At 35.4% G+C, this 14,616-nt stretch overlaps 1 protein-coding gene across 1 annotated transcript; it reads left to right on the forward strand.

Annotated features, from left to right (window-relative positions):
- The first annotated feature begins 403 nt into the window (after positions 1-403).
- On the forward strand, positions 404-13,509 carry LOC145222120 (uncharacterized). The gene is made up of 24 exons (XM_080088152.1): positions 404-542; positions 1,998-2,150; positions 2,332-2,838; positions 3,030-3,167; positions 3,313-3,383; positions 3,458-3,582; positions 3,786-4,182; positions 4,520-4,771; positions 5,206-5,299; positions 5,358-5,400; positions 5,469-5,510; positions 5,580-5,719; positions 6,508-6,673; positions 7,017-7,868; positions 8,220-8,412; positions 8,882-8,961; positions 9,139-9,298; positions 9,594-9,749; positions 11,016-11,192; positions 11,434-11,542; positions 11,983-12,112; positions 12,584-12,685; positions 12,752-12,866; positions 13,268-13,509. The coding sequence occupies exons 1-23, from the start codon at positions 463-465 to the stop codon at positions 12,824-12,826; spliced, it is 4,242 nt and encodes a 1,413-aa protein (XP_079944278.1). The 5' UTR covers positions 404-462; the 3' UTR covers positions 12,827-12,866; positions 13,268-13,509.
- The last annotated feature ends 1,107 nt before the right edge of the window (positions 13,510-14,616 follow it).

Below are 14,616 nucleotides of genomic sequence, written 5' to 3' on the forward strand. Positions count from 1 at the left end.
ACACCCCCTTTCTTCTCAGCCAATAGCTACTTGACTTGAAGCCGAATCAGCTGAGTGTCAAAACCACTCGACCAACACGGCGACCTTTTTTCTTTTTTTGTTCAACGAACGTTTTTTTATCTTTCTCGGGTGGTTGTCCCGTTGTCTGTATCGATAATTTTAAAGATTGTATAATCACGTACTTTTTGTTTGCGTTTAAAGATAACTGTGGAAAAAAATATCCACAACACACGAAACACACCTTTAAAAATAAAAAATTGCGAAGGTAATTTCATTGTTCCATGCCCAATCTAAATATTTACAACTACTATAAAGCTAAAATGTATGGAGCTAATTCGAATTAGCTCTCGTAGTAGTTTTATTTAAACACTAATTTGTAAACACTTTTGTGATTAATTGTTTCATTTGCTGAATACCACAATTATTTAGGTTCGCGCCTTTTAAACTAGATTTTTTTGAATTATGACGTCTGTTAAATTAATTACACGCCTGGCTAAGCACTGCCCGCCTGGATCTTTTTTGGAAGCTTTTGGCGAGGTTTGGTGAGTTTTTTTGTTCGGTAAAATCGGTTTTAATCGTTATTATTGAAATAAATTCATGCACAAAAAACAAAGATAATCAATTCCACGTCACCTGATAACAATATGATAAATTTAACTGATTTCGTGCTTTTTTGTTGGACTTTATGACAAAACACGAACACATTACAAATTTTAAGAGGAAATGAGTTTTTGCTCTGTATTCAACAATTATGGTGCTTGTCCGCAACCATAAGCTGTTTCTTACTCAAATATTTCATTGTTATTCTGCTAAAACAAAGTTGGTTTCATGGTGTTAATACCACTATCAATTTGTTGCTTCTAAACAGTTTACTAGTTTCAAAGACGTTAAATGGAAACGATTTTGAAATATTGTAGTCTTTCAACTATGTTCACAAATTGTTTTGTGCACATGACTTCAATTTTAGTACATTTATTTTGCTGCTTACCATCAGGGATACCATATCATTGTTTTGGTAGATTATCAAGAATGTCGAAATGGTTTGCTTGTACTTTGTACGTTATATATTCCATCTCTTCCAGTTATTTTGTTATGTAATGAAAACAATCTTATTTCCACACAAGATATGCATAAAGATTATTATTGACACAGTAGCCAGCATGGTTAGTTAGAAAATCGTTTTTTTTTTCAAAAATTCTGCATATTTATTGACACAAATAAGCCAAACTGTTTCACAGTAATGAAATGTTTATTAAGTTGTTCATTTTGATGACAAGATTTTATATTCTCTTCATGTTCCTTATTTAAGCCTCATTTTGACTTTAGTCCCGTTTATGACATGTTGCCACAATTAATAAGCAACTATTTTAATGCACAACAAAATACATCTTGTTATCATTCACGAATTGAAACTTGATTGTTTTAATCCGGCACAAACACATGACACTCAACTTTATACTTCAATATTTTTTCCTCTGACTACTGTGGGGTACACAAAGCAAGAGGGTAACAACTTGCAAAGTCTACACAATTCCTTTCAGTTGTGCATTGGTGTTTCACAAAAACACAGAACTTTGAAATGTCGAAACATTGTTTCAAAGATTGTTAACAGACAATTTCAATGACAGATTTCATTGCTGAGTTTACTGCTATGTTGTTGCACATATAAAGTTTCAGACTTATTATTTAAAATAAAATAGTATCTTAGAAAATGCCATACATGTAGGTGGGTGGTTACATCATTTTGATGGTCAGCAAGAAGGTTTTCTTTTCAGAGGAAAACACATCCTATCTTCATGAATTGTTTTTCTTTTCAACTATGTAGCCAGAATTTGTAGTTAAAATTCATACCAAACATCTTAAGGTTTAAAAAAAAATGAAGGAAGAGTGTTGGTTTGCATCCTGTTTTTTTTTAATTAATTGGTCAGTGTCTAGAAAACATTTAGGCGCTGTGAAGCAATATATGTCTGGCACATTTAATATTTTCTATCATTCAGTATTTCACATAACATTATGAGTGGTTATCGACCTAGCAACCAAAGATGGGGACCGTATGAGGGGCGAAGAGAATTTCACCCCGGAAGACCACAACGACATGGAAGTTACGAAAGATATTCCAGTCGAAGTCCGTTGTGCCGTGACAATGAAAAGTAAGTTGATATTTTGGCAGTAGATCAAAAATTAGTATTTCAATGTCTGAGGGAACTTGAATTCAGTGATTTTTGAAGAGTCAGTTTTTTCAGCAGTGACATAACTTAGTCACATACAAACTGTTAACATCTACCCATACGTGTTTTGTGACAAAAAAAACTTTGTTTCTTATTGTTGAAGCCCAAGAAACTGTGCAGTACCAGTCGGGAGGGATCGAAGTCATTCACGGCGACCTACGACCCAGCGTTGGTCTCCACCCTCTCGTGTTGATGGTCAACGCAGAGATAGATCGTGGCCTTCAAACAATTATGCTGGCAACAGACAGAGGGATATCAACAACAATCAGTGTGAAATTAAACCTCGAACGTACAACACAAGGTTTCCAGAAAGAAGTGGCAAGAGAAATCAATCGCCCATGATTCCAAATAGAAACAGTTGTGTAAAAACACCTGTTACGATGAACAAAAATGAAATCGTGACAAAGAAGACATCACATGCCTGTGTTTCTAAATCGGACCCCAAACACACAAATGTAGCCAACAAGGTTTTGCCTACAGATAAAGTCATTCCTGAAGCCAATTTATCAAATAACAACAGCTTGGTCAACAAAAAACCTGAAGAACCTGCAGATAATAGTTCGCACAAAATAAATGCAATCTATGATGAACTTTCAACCTCTACAGATCGGTAAAAAATGGACATATTTCTTTTAATGCTATGTGTTGTTTTGCATGTGTCTGAACTGGATTCCTGTTTGCGGTATAATTTTTGGCTGAGTGCTAACGTGTAAGATTTTTTTACAATTTATAGCAAAAACACTTAATTTTTTTAGTAGCACTTATGAGAAATAGAGCTTACCGTGTTTCCACACATTACAGACATCTGTTAAGTGGCTCTGATTTGGGGGAAGATGGTGACTCGTCACTTTTAGATTTTGATGACTCTGATGTAAAAAGTGATGGAGGTTGTAATTCACCAACAATATCTACAAAGAAAAGAATACCCAAGTCTCAGTGGTAAATTTAAAAGTTGCCTAACGTTGATGAAATCTCACACATGTATTTTTTCGTTATACTATCACTGATGCAAATATTATGTCATTTACTTTTCCATGTTATTGAAGTTAAAGCCTACTGTGAATTTTTCTGTTGTTATTTTTAGCAACAACCTGGAAACTTCTCAATCATCTGGAGCACAAGCTATTTCCGAAACTAATACGGCAACAATACTGGGTACGTTAGAAATATTGTAGATTTATTTTGCACCAACTGAATTTTTAGTTTAATGTGTTGTTTATGTTTGAAAGGTGTGAGTCATCTACAAGACTCTTTGGATTATTCTTATCTTTCGCAAATTCTGGATAAACCTCAAAATGTGGTGGCAACAAATACAACTGGCAGTGATCTTGTGCAGCAGCAAAACAATGATCAGGTTGTTTTAGTGTATAAATGGGTTTCTGCAAAAAAATAGTGATTAAGTTTGGATGTGTTTTAAAAAATAGTCTGTATTAAAATATTTTAGTTGTAATTGTATCATTTTATTGTAAATACATGTTTCGGCATAGAAATGTGGATTGAGTTTGTCTGTTTATGATTATCTTTACAATAATTTTGTTGTTTTTTCTTGTATTTTAGACTCAACCAAATGACATTTCTTCCCGTAACATAACAGACTTCAGCATACAAAAAACACCTGCAAAAGAAAAGCAGAAGAAAAAAAAGTCTGAAAAAAAGTCATTCAAAGTTAAACTAACCTCTAGAAAATCAGCCAAACGTGTTCATACTCCATCTAAGAAGAGTCATAAAAAAGCCAAGAGATCACACCACACAAGTTTGGTTGCTGTGAAGAAGGAAAGCAGCGATAGCAGTAGTATTGTAAATAACATTGGAACTTGCAACTTTCCTGTTCCTGCATCTCCAGCCAGGTTCCAACCACCCAGAAATGATGTTGATTCATGTAGAAACGACTGTGATGTTCAAAAATCACCAACTGCTCCCAACACAGCACAACAAGACACACAAGTCGGCAAAGGTGAGTTTTGTGCAACTAGAGATACTAAAAAACACGGAGAAAGTTTTTAATGTTAGGTTTTGTAAGTAGTAATTTGGAAGACATAAAACATTTTACAATACATCATGAACATTAATGTAATTTGCCTTGTTGTATGTGGTTTAATAATGTTAACATTACAATTGTTTAATATAATGTAACAATTTAAAAATGTATATCTGCTCTTAAAGTTTGGCAGTTGCAACTAGGTGGAAAGAAAATTTGGGACAGTTCTTTAAAATATACTTTTAGAGCACAAGCTTTAGCCAGCTCAGGTTAAGCCTTGCAAACATTTATTATTGATGTTTTTGTGTTGTAGATCCAAGCCTAAATGAACAAGTAACACCTTCCTCGGTCCCCTCACAAAACCAATCACCATCATTTGAGCAAACAACTGTGCCTTGTGATGAAACAATTGAGAACACAGGAGCAAAATCCTCCATGACTCTAGAGGAGGAAGACCAAGTAATGCGGGAATTATTAGAGGAGCAAAGATATCACATTGAACAGATAAAGAGGAAGGCCGGGAGCGTTGCGACAAGGAACAAACCCCAAGAGGAAGTGCAGACAGGTTCAAATTTGTTTTTCTTCTGTTATAAAACCATGTATAGTTGGTTCGCTGTCTTTACTATTGGTTTGGGTCTTTTGTTTCGAAATGAGGTGCACATTGTATTCTTGTGAAAACGAGGATGATTTTAAAATGGTATGAATACTTTTTATGCCAATACTATAATTTTTATTGACAGTGGTACTCTTGCTTGACAATACTAAAGCCGTATGTAGGACTTGTTTTTACTGATAGCAATGTTGGGATTTTGGTTTGCTAAAGTGTCATAAAAAATGTTATTTGTTTAGTATGCAGCAACCCTAAATAGTTTGCAGGCCACAGGTTATATTTTCATTATGAACAAAACAATAAAAAATGCACAACCAATTTTGCTAGCTCTTACATTGAACTCTTATTCATATCTTTCTTATGCTTATGACATGTCTTGTGGTTTTTAGACAATCACAGTTTGAACGCATTGGATTCTGAGTATGAATGGCTGAACATGTACGCACCTGAGGAGGATTCTGTCTCGCTGTATGCCACCAACAGGTAGGGAATAAAACTTGCATCTATACAGCAAAAATACTCATTTAAATATTGTTGTTAGGTTGCCAAGAAAAATTTCACAGAATAAGTCAGATAAAGCAAAGGTATGTTTTATGGACACTTAGGTAACAAATTTTTGTTTAGAGGTGAAACTTAATGCATTTTTTTTTAGGAAAACGTGGAAAACAACACTGACATGAACAAGGATACAAAGGTTAAATGAATAAAGTATTTTTATTGTTACTAAATTGCCACTGAAATTATAACTATGCCCATATTTTAGAAATCCATTGATTTAATGAAAATGTTGCTTGATTTTGAGACACAGTCACAAACACAAATGGCTGCGGAAATGTTTTTCCAAGTTTTTATCGGTTGCAAGGAAGACCGCCTGCATGATGATGTCATTTCTGTCAGTAAAAGGTATTTTTTTACTGAAGTTAGTTAAACAGAAATATATGACTGTGTTATGTACAGTATATGTTTCCTTTGGGTTTGGGTATAACTTCGTAAACATAATAAAAGATAACAAAATGATTAAATGATGAAATATTTACTGATGAATAGTGATGGGACGATACCAGGTTTTGAAACGGGTACCGAGTACGAGTACCACATGTATATACCTTCGATACCGAGTACTTAGGTGTAGTGTTGTACTTAGTTGTATATCACTAGCTAATTTATCTGCCATAGTTGGGTTACAGGTGTGCACACACACATGCCGAAAAATGTAATCTCCACGCGATAGCGGAAAAGATGTACGTGAACTGGTGGAACTTTTTTCCAATTTTGTGCTGTCTGAAGCAAATATTGGCATAAATTTGCTCATATTCTTATGGTGTAAATCGGCCTTCGGTACTCACACGTTGGTATCAAAAACTCAGGCAAAATATTTCGATACCGAGTACCGGGTACTCGCCCCATCACTACTGATGAACTTAAACAAAAATTAATAACTGGGATCAGCTTTGAAGCTAGATTTTTTAACCTATGCCTTGCCATATGTGAACACTTGGTGACTGGCTGATTTGGCCTTCAATGGGCCTGACATACTATGTATTATTCACTAATTACTGTTTAACATTCTTCATATCAGCTTTTGGTCTTTGATGCCACCATATTTACACCAGTAAAAAGAGTAGCGTGTGTTCAGCCGCAAATAAAAGTTTTACCTTACTCTTTATTACACAACTATATTCTGTGTATAGATTGGCAACATGTTTGAAGAAGTTTCACCAGTTCGAATACCTGGAGAAATTGGTGACTCTCAACACTGAGATGTTGTTATGTCACAATGATGAGATTTACTTGAGTTTGTTCGAGAATTTACATCAACAAACACAAAAAACAAGAGCTGAAAAATTACTTAAACTGGTAAGTTTTGTTTATACTTAAAGTGGTAATATAATGTAGAATTTAAATTGTGGCTATAAACTGAAACAGAGCTAGTTCACCCATTTTATTGTAAAAAAAATGTATTAGTGTTTCTATACTGTTTGGTTATAAAAAAATAACGACAATCATAGCATATTGTATTGTTGGATTAAAATGTGCAGCATACATAGATTTACATGACACTTAGAGATACACCCGATTAATAAAAACTATATATGTTTGTTATTGTATAATTGCTAAGTTGTAACTATGTCTTTTACAATGCTACTAGATTTTTTTGTAAGATATGTTTCACAGATACAAAATGTTTTGACTTTTTCAGCTTAAAGATGGCAACCTGATCGGTCCTGATTTAACCAGAAAACTTACTCGAAAAGATTCGCAAAAGCAGGATTCTGCACAAACTGCTGCTCATCAAATCGCTAAACAAATTGATACAAGACCCAGTAGTGCAAGGCAAAAGCATACCAAAACCACCCTGAGTGATTCGACGCCACCAAACAAGAATACGACAAGAAATAAAACCAGTAGCAGTAAACAGCTTGACAACCAACGTTCTAAAAACAAAATTATAGAGAAACCTGTGTCAGTTGGTAGAGGCAGCAACAAATCAAAACCTGTATCTGAAAGTTTGCCAACAAGCTCCACATTGCCCAGTAAAAACAAGGAGAGAAGCAAAGTTACCACTAATCAGCAGCAGCGAGCAACTAGAGAAGAGAGCAGTGAAGCAACCACAACTGTTGCTGCGTTAGAAGAAAGCGAGTGCAATTCAGATGCTGGCAATCACAAGAGACCAAGACCTAGAGGAAATGGACTATTACCAACCCCTGACATGCGACCCTGTGGAAATTTGCTTGGAAATTTACCAGTCATGCAGAAAAACGCAAATCCAGTATCTTGGAGTGCGAAACATAACAAAAATATGATCAAATCTCCTATGTTTGACCCTAAACAACCAAGTCAAGCTACTAGACAGGCAGCGTTTCTTCCACGGGAAAGAACAAAAAGTCTGGAGTTGCATGGTTACAAAAATATGGATTGTCAAACTCAGGCTAATACATGTGAGGCTTACGACCCAACTAAACCAGCTATAACTCCATTTCACAATAACCGAGTGCTTCTTAAAAATGGATTGGAGCAAAGATCGGTCAACAAACTGCAAAACAAATTTGAGGTAAATCCACAGAATATATTAGTTGCAATAAGAATGTAAATATAAAAAAACTACAAAATTCACTTTTTGATTGATTTGAAGTATGGGTTTAAATATTCAACAAATTTGAAATTAAATTAAAATTTTGTTAAAATTTAAATTAATTTTTTCAAATATGGGCTTCTCATAACACATAGTAGTTTATCTGATACAAATGTATTGCTTTAAGTGCAAATATATTTTACTGATGTTTGGTCAAAAGCCATTTATATCATAAGCTGTGTTGATTTAGTAATCGAGCATACTCACTATATTTCCTGTTACCGTTTCTTAAAATGGAATTAGAAATAACTGGTTTTACAATTTGTTCAGTGTAACGACAGGAATGTTGATTGGGAAGCACTCGGCCGTAACTTTGCCGAGTTGATTTCAACGATAGCTTGCTCATCTAATGAAGACAATATCATGTCCATCTTCATCAGTGCAATGGTAGAAAATAAATCCACAACTGCCATATGCTTTGCTAAGTTTGTTGACGGCGCTCAAAACTTAGTGAAGAAAACCTGTAAGTAATATATGTTGTAGCGATGGGACAAGTGCTCGGTATTGAAATATTTTGCCTCAGGTTTTGATACCAACGTTAGATACCGAAGGCCAGTTTACACTATAAGCACATGGGCAACTTATTGCCAATATTTGCTTCAGACGTCACAAAATCAGAAAAAAAGTTCTGCCATGTTTATGTATATTCTTTCGCTATCTTGTGGAAATCACATTTTTCTAAATGCTTCTGCATGTGTGTGTGTGTGTGTGTGCATATATACGCCGACCATGGCCGATAAATTAGCTAGTGATATACAACCAAGTACAACACTACATTTCATATATACACGTCATACTCGTTATCGGTACTCACTTCAAAATGTGGTATCGTCCCATCACTAATATGTTGGGTGTATAAGTTACACAGTAACAACTAAGCAAGTTTAAAATGGACTCATTGTTTCATTTTAGTTTAAATTTGCAATTTTTAGACCCCAGTAATTTGTCAACGGTGGAGAAATGTCTTTCCCGAATCGCTGTGTCGGTTGTTTATCAATGCAATCATGTTTTTGTAAGTATCTTTTATTCGTTTTGCTGCAAATTAATCTGCCTTGTACGTTATATTCACCGCTGATAGTCAACAGACATTAAGCATCAATTGCATTTGTTGGTGTTACTGCTGTTTTAAATATGTTCGGCATAATTTTAAACAATGGCATGAATTAACTTTATTTGCCATATTATTTAGGCATATGATGTGATCACTTACATGCGGAAACACAAGATGAATTATACTTGCCATACACCTGTTAATATTACGAGTGCAAACCCATGTAACGTTGCAATGAAGTTTATCAAAGTTTGCATGGAACTGAGGGATTACTTCACTGCTTCTGAAATTGCTTTTGGTAAATTAAATACTGTTTTTTTGTAAACTAAATACTGTTTTTTACAGAAACTATATATAAATACTGTTTTTTTTTAAAAAACTATAAATACTGTTTTTGGGTGAATTAATTACTTTTTTTTGAAACCAAATACTGTTTTTTTGGTGAACGAAATACTGGTTTTTATCATACTTTAAATACTGTTGTTGACAGATACAGACTTTAGTTGTTAAATTGTTATTGTCAGACATTTATACATATTGAAATTCATGCATAATTTGAAAACCAATTAAATTGTCTGAACAACTTTGTGCAGATTTTTTTGTGGGGAATGAATCTATGACAATTGGACCAATCCAGGGAAGGACGATTAGTGAACTACTTGAAGCAATTGCTCATCAATGTGTGCTGCAGAAAATGTTTGGCCCTGCCATAAAATGTGTGCAGTCTATTCCTGTAGCCCACTGTTCAGGTATGGTATTGATCATTCAAAAGTAACTTGGTGTTTTCAAATTGTGTCGGTAAAATTTGCCACTACCTCTCCGAATTTTTTTTTATAATTGTTTAAAGTAAAGTGACTCTGATTGTCACCCAAAAACAAAGCTGCAATGTTTCCCCCTTACTCAATTTATTGCTGTTTTTGAATAAAAAAGTCACAAATAAATCATGACTCCCTGTTTAAAAATGTCACTCTCTTAGAATCATAACCTCTGCAACCCTGTTTCTAAGACAGTAACATCATGTATTCTTGTTTACATTTATGCCAGTTGGTACTCTCTGGTGCATGCAAAGTTCACATAGTTTTTAAACTAGATTGTTTATTTAAAAGCATGAAGTCAAAAAGTCATAAGTAGGCTGCAGACAGTGCACACTGTTTTAACCTATTAGGTCTCATCAGTGCAGCTGGTGACAAGACATAGGCTGTATTGGCTAGTGTTGTCATTCAACGGCACTCCAGTTTGTTGGGTGTAATGTCTTGTCAACCAGTCGCGTTGAGTTGAGTTTATTTCGCCGGTGATACAAATCGTAGCAGCACAATTGCACTAACATATTCACCAAGCCGGAAATAGCTGCGCAACGTTGGGACGTTATAAAGCGCGACAAAGGTAAGGGCACAATTGGTGGAAAGATGATAAACGCGCTGCAGCTACACCGTTACTAATAGCGTTATGTGGCAGGGACTCACAACGGAGGGTGAGGTTGGCGCATTGGGACATCAAGACTGGGGGGGAAACGTTGGTGGAACCAGCCAGGTTGGGACCTAATCTAACCACCCGTGTTAGGGAAAGAGGGTGGGGTTCAACAGGAAAAGAAACCACCAAAAGAAACCCTGTTGGATAGTTTCCGGCGCCGGAAGGAAGGGTGCAGCACAAACATAGTGACGATTGAACATGAAAGTTGTACAACATAAAAAAGAAAAAACAAAAGTGGAAAAAAAAAACGGAATAAAAAAAAAAACAGATCAATGAGTCCATAGATTCGTGTGATACAAGGGTAGGGGGAACCTCATCAGCTCAGCTGTTGCCATTCCGTGACACTTTGTATAGTTGATGGGTCGCGAACTGCGGATGTTGTAACTGAAAAAGAAAAGCTCCGAGCGGCAGCGTTAGTTTTTTGATACAACTTTGATGAGACCTTATAGTTTAAAACAATGGGTACTGCAGCTCACTTAGGAGGTTTATGTTTTGAGAATGAATGGACCTTTTCCATCATATGTAACAACAGTTTTACTTTACAGGTAGTGAGATTCAGCTCATCCAGGAAGTATTAATTTCATTGTTGCAAATTGATTCGAAACAGTTTGACCAAATTTCAACAGTCGCTGATCTCATGTTATGTAAAAACCAACTTTCTTCCATGCGAACAATTTTCAATAATTCCCCGATTAACGAGATGACTCTCTACTTGTTCAAATGTCAGTTTTATGTTGTGTAATTTGTAATACTTGTTCTTTAAATTGAATAACCTGTATGTGTAGACCAAAAACAATAAATGTGTAATTATACAGTTGATTATTTGAAGGCCAAAGGAATTATTTACAGAATTTGACCATGCTCTTTTTGAAGTTGAATTTTAATTTGCCACTCGATTTTTTTATCCAGACCTTTTAACATTTTTCTGTTTAAAAAATATTTTATTATTGGTTTGTTTTAAAGATTTGGAGGGAAAAGGAATTTATTGCTGCCCGAGAATTGCTCAGAGACCCCATCTAGTGTTTATTCCCTACACAATGGGTCATTCCGAGATGGTACTCACTTTGTACAGGTCAGTATTTGTTCATATTAAAAAAATAAATTTTAATTAGGAAAAATCATGAGAACCATCATATACGCTGTAGTATTAAAACCATGCAGATTCCATTCTATTAAAATGGACAATCAACACAATGACCTAGTGTCATACCAGTGCAATGTATTTATATCAATGATTCTATAAATATAAAAATACTAAAATAAAAATGCAGGCCTGCATCTTTTGAAGTAGATAGCTCTTAATACAAAAATACCATTGGAATAGATTTATGTAAATCCAGTTCATTTGCATTGTAAATTGCTAGCTGTAGATGGTGTGTTTTAAAGTTGCTTCTGTTCACCAATAATGAAAGATCTTTGTCTTTGGGCCTTTAGGTTTTGTAAAGGAACAGTGGTTTAAGTCAAAATGTCTTTCCATGCCAATATATTGCAGCAGATTTGTTTGTTTTTCAGACACTTCACTGAGTTGTCATTGTTTCTGATGGAAATTAAAGAGAGGATGAGATTAGATCTTCCTCTTCGCATCGTCGTCCTCAAAGATGTCCGTAACTTCCGACCTCTGTGTCCCGATAAACCAGTTGCGGTATGTCGTCATTGCTTCACTGATACTAGTTTAAATAACAGTGGTCTCAGCATAGGTAGCTGTGCTGCTATGATTAGTTTTACTGGGTGGAAAAAACTCAAATCAACAAATGTTACATTGCAGCAGCATTTATTCCACAGGTTTACGTTGGTTTAATTGCACTGTAACTGTTTGTCACAGCTTGTTTTGTAAACTTCCATGGCACATTAATGTAGATTTGTTGATAGACTTTTACTTATTTTTAAAATTTGTGATGAATTTATGTACTGCACAGCCGATCTAAACTTTCTAATGTGGTTTGATTTTCAATAATAATTTCTATTGATCCAAAAGATTCTGTTTTTGACACTTTAGAAGCAGTATCGAAAACATCATTTTAATTAAACTGTATTTCTTGCACGGTGGCTTATACTTTTGCTGATTGCACATGCCTACTATTATTAACAAAACTCTAACTGTTTGACTTTTCAGGAGCAATATGTGACTGCTACGAACTGTTTGACGGAGGTTTTGCACAAAATTATGATTCCTCCACTGATTGTGCAATCGCAAAGGGAAATCCCATCAACAAATGTGAGTTGTTTTGTGTGTAACATAAAAATAATTCATATAATTTATTCAATTCCGATGTTTTTGTAGGAAGTCATGCTGAATCTCCACACCAAATCAGTGCGAGATTGGTTGATCAAAAATACAAAATACACTGAAATGTAGGAATGACATCAACACTCTCCTTGTTAAAACTACTGCTATGGTAAACCTTATTTCATTTCATCGTTTTTTTGAAAGCTCCTAATTTGTTTAGGTGAGATTTTTCTAAGATTTTTTGACTTTTTGTTATGTCTTTAGAGAGTAGTTCCCAAACTTTTTATTGTCGTGGCCAAATGGTAGTTTTTTAAGTGTGTTAGGACCTGCAAAAAACGAGACCTCAGAAAATCACTAAAGATTATTACTTTGAAACTAAAATAGCAATCTTTGTTGAATTTCTGAGGTCTTGTGCGAGCCACAAAATAAGTAGTTGGGAGCCGCATGTGGCCTTGGGAGCCGCATGTGACCTTGGGAGCCGCATGTGGCCTTGGGAGCCGCGTTTGAGAACCACTGCTGTAGAGCCTGCACTATACTAATATAAGTTCAATAACACTTGTTTTTGTACATATTCAACAGATTACCGGCAGATTTTCAAGTTGGAAACAATGGCCAAACCTCAACATGTATAGCCCTCAGGAAACCGTTCAATATTTTTCCAAAACCTCATTTTTTTCACTGATCGTGTTCATTACGTCATCCGTGGGTGGTTCCCCAGTTTTATTTCCTTCCCGTATTTTGTTCCTTTGTACCAACCATGTTCCATTCGTTCCAGTTCTTTCCTTATATTCCCAATAAAACTTTCAAACTTCTGCCGGTGTCATTTTTAACAAGTCTTTACTATGAGATGTATCAAAGGATTGAGCAGTATACCCCTTATCGACAACCGCCGTTTGTCAAATGCAATGCTAAATAAGGAAACACGTACCAAAGACAAAATCGGTCCATATAAAACTTTGAATGTAATTTTCGTCTACAATTATTGGCATTGGCGAAACATATATCCACTGACTTTGTTCTTGCAGCCGGAGCTGTGTTTTCAAACAGGTCAGTATACTATTGTGTGTTGTCATCAATTTTCTGTAATGGCCTTAATAATGGTTTTGCTATTGCAGACTTTAACATTCACTTACAACCGGTGTATGGTGCGACACGGAATTTTTTACAGACAAGATAACTGGTTGTGGTCGAACATCGGAACATAAAGCAACAACTGCGCATGATATACTTGTGACAAATCCTTACAAAGGTAAATGCTGATTCGTATTAAGCCATCTGTGTTTAGTTGTGACATGCTGTCGTTCTTGCAATAGTTGTACATAAGCGCTTGTCTTTCTAAAGACAAACTCTGGTTGGTTTGTATTTAGTCATCGTCCTTTGGGGGTTTCTACTTGTCTGCAGAAAAGTTGTTGAAAAGCTGCGGTTTATCATGAGATACTTAAAAAGTTTTGGGCCAATTTTCCACAAAAATTCTTGCCCTCGTATAAAAACTGATTTTTAAGCCTTTTTGCGTGTTTTATGCTTTTTGGTTGAAAATGTTTTTAGTCCAAAGGCGTCAATTTTTTCACAACAACGAATGAGGTTCTTCATGAAAACAAAATTTGCTTATTCTGTTGCCCGAAAGGCCTCTGGGCCATCCATGCCCACTGACATTTACAGGACAAGGTATATCGGCCGCCATACGTGCGTAGCATTGCTTATTCCGAGGTAATATCCCATTATACGTGACATGTGAATGTTTTCATGAGAAGAGATAGCAGGACAGAATAGGTCGGGACATTTAATTCGGACGTGAAGTGTTGGGGAGCGCTGGAAGGTCGTGCGTGTGTGGTAAAAAGGTTGAATATATTCGGCAAAATGTCCATGCGCTATCCACTGTTTAACTCTCTGCTTGAGTGTAGATTAAGAGATATGTTTAT

The sequence above is a fragment of the Phallusia mammillata genome, chromosome 4 (assembly GCF_965637545.1).
Source record: "Phallusia mammillata chromosome 4, kaPhaMamm4.hap1.1, whole genome shotgun sequence".
In the NCBI taxonomy this organism is placed as follows: domain Eukaryota; kingdom Metazoa; phylum Chordata; class Ascidiacea; order Phlebobranchia; family Ascidiidae; genus Phallusia; species Phallusia mammillata.

Excerpts from the sequence above, each read along its gene's own strand:
- LOC145222120 (XM_080088152.1), top strand. The coding sequence starts at position 463 with ATGACGTCTGTTAAATTAATTACACGCCTGGCTAAGCACTGCCCGCCT. Across the intron at positions 2,839-3,029 it reads CTTTCAACCTCTACAGATCG|ACATCTGTTAAGTGGCTCTG; the intron begins GTAAAAAATGGA and ends CACACATTACAG. Across the intron at positions 5,300-5,357 it reads TCGCTGTATGCCACCAACAG|GTTGCCAAGAAAAATTTCAC; the intron begins GTAGGGAATAAA and ends TATTGTTGTTAG.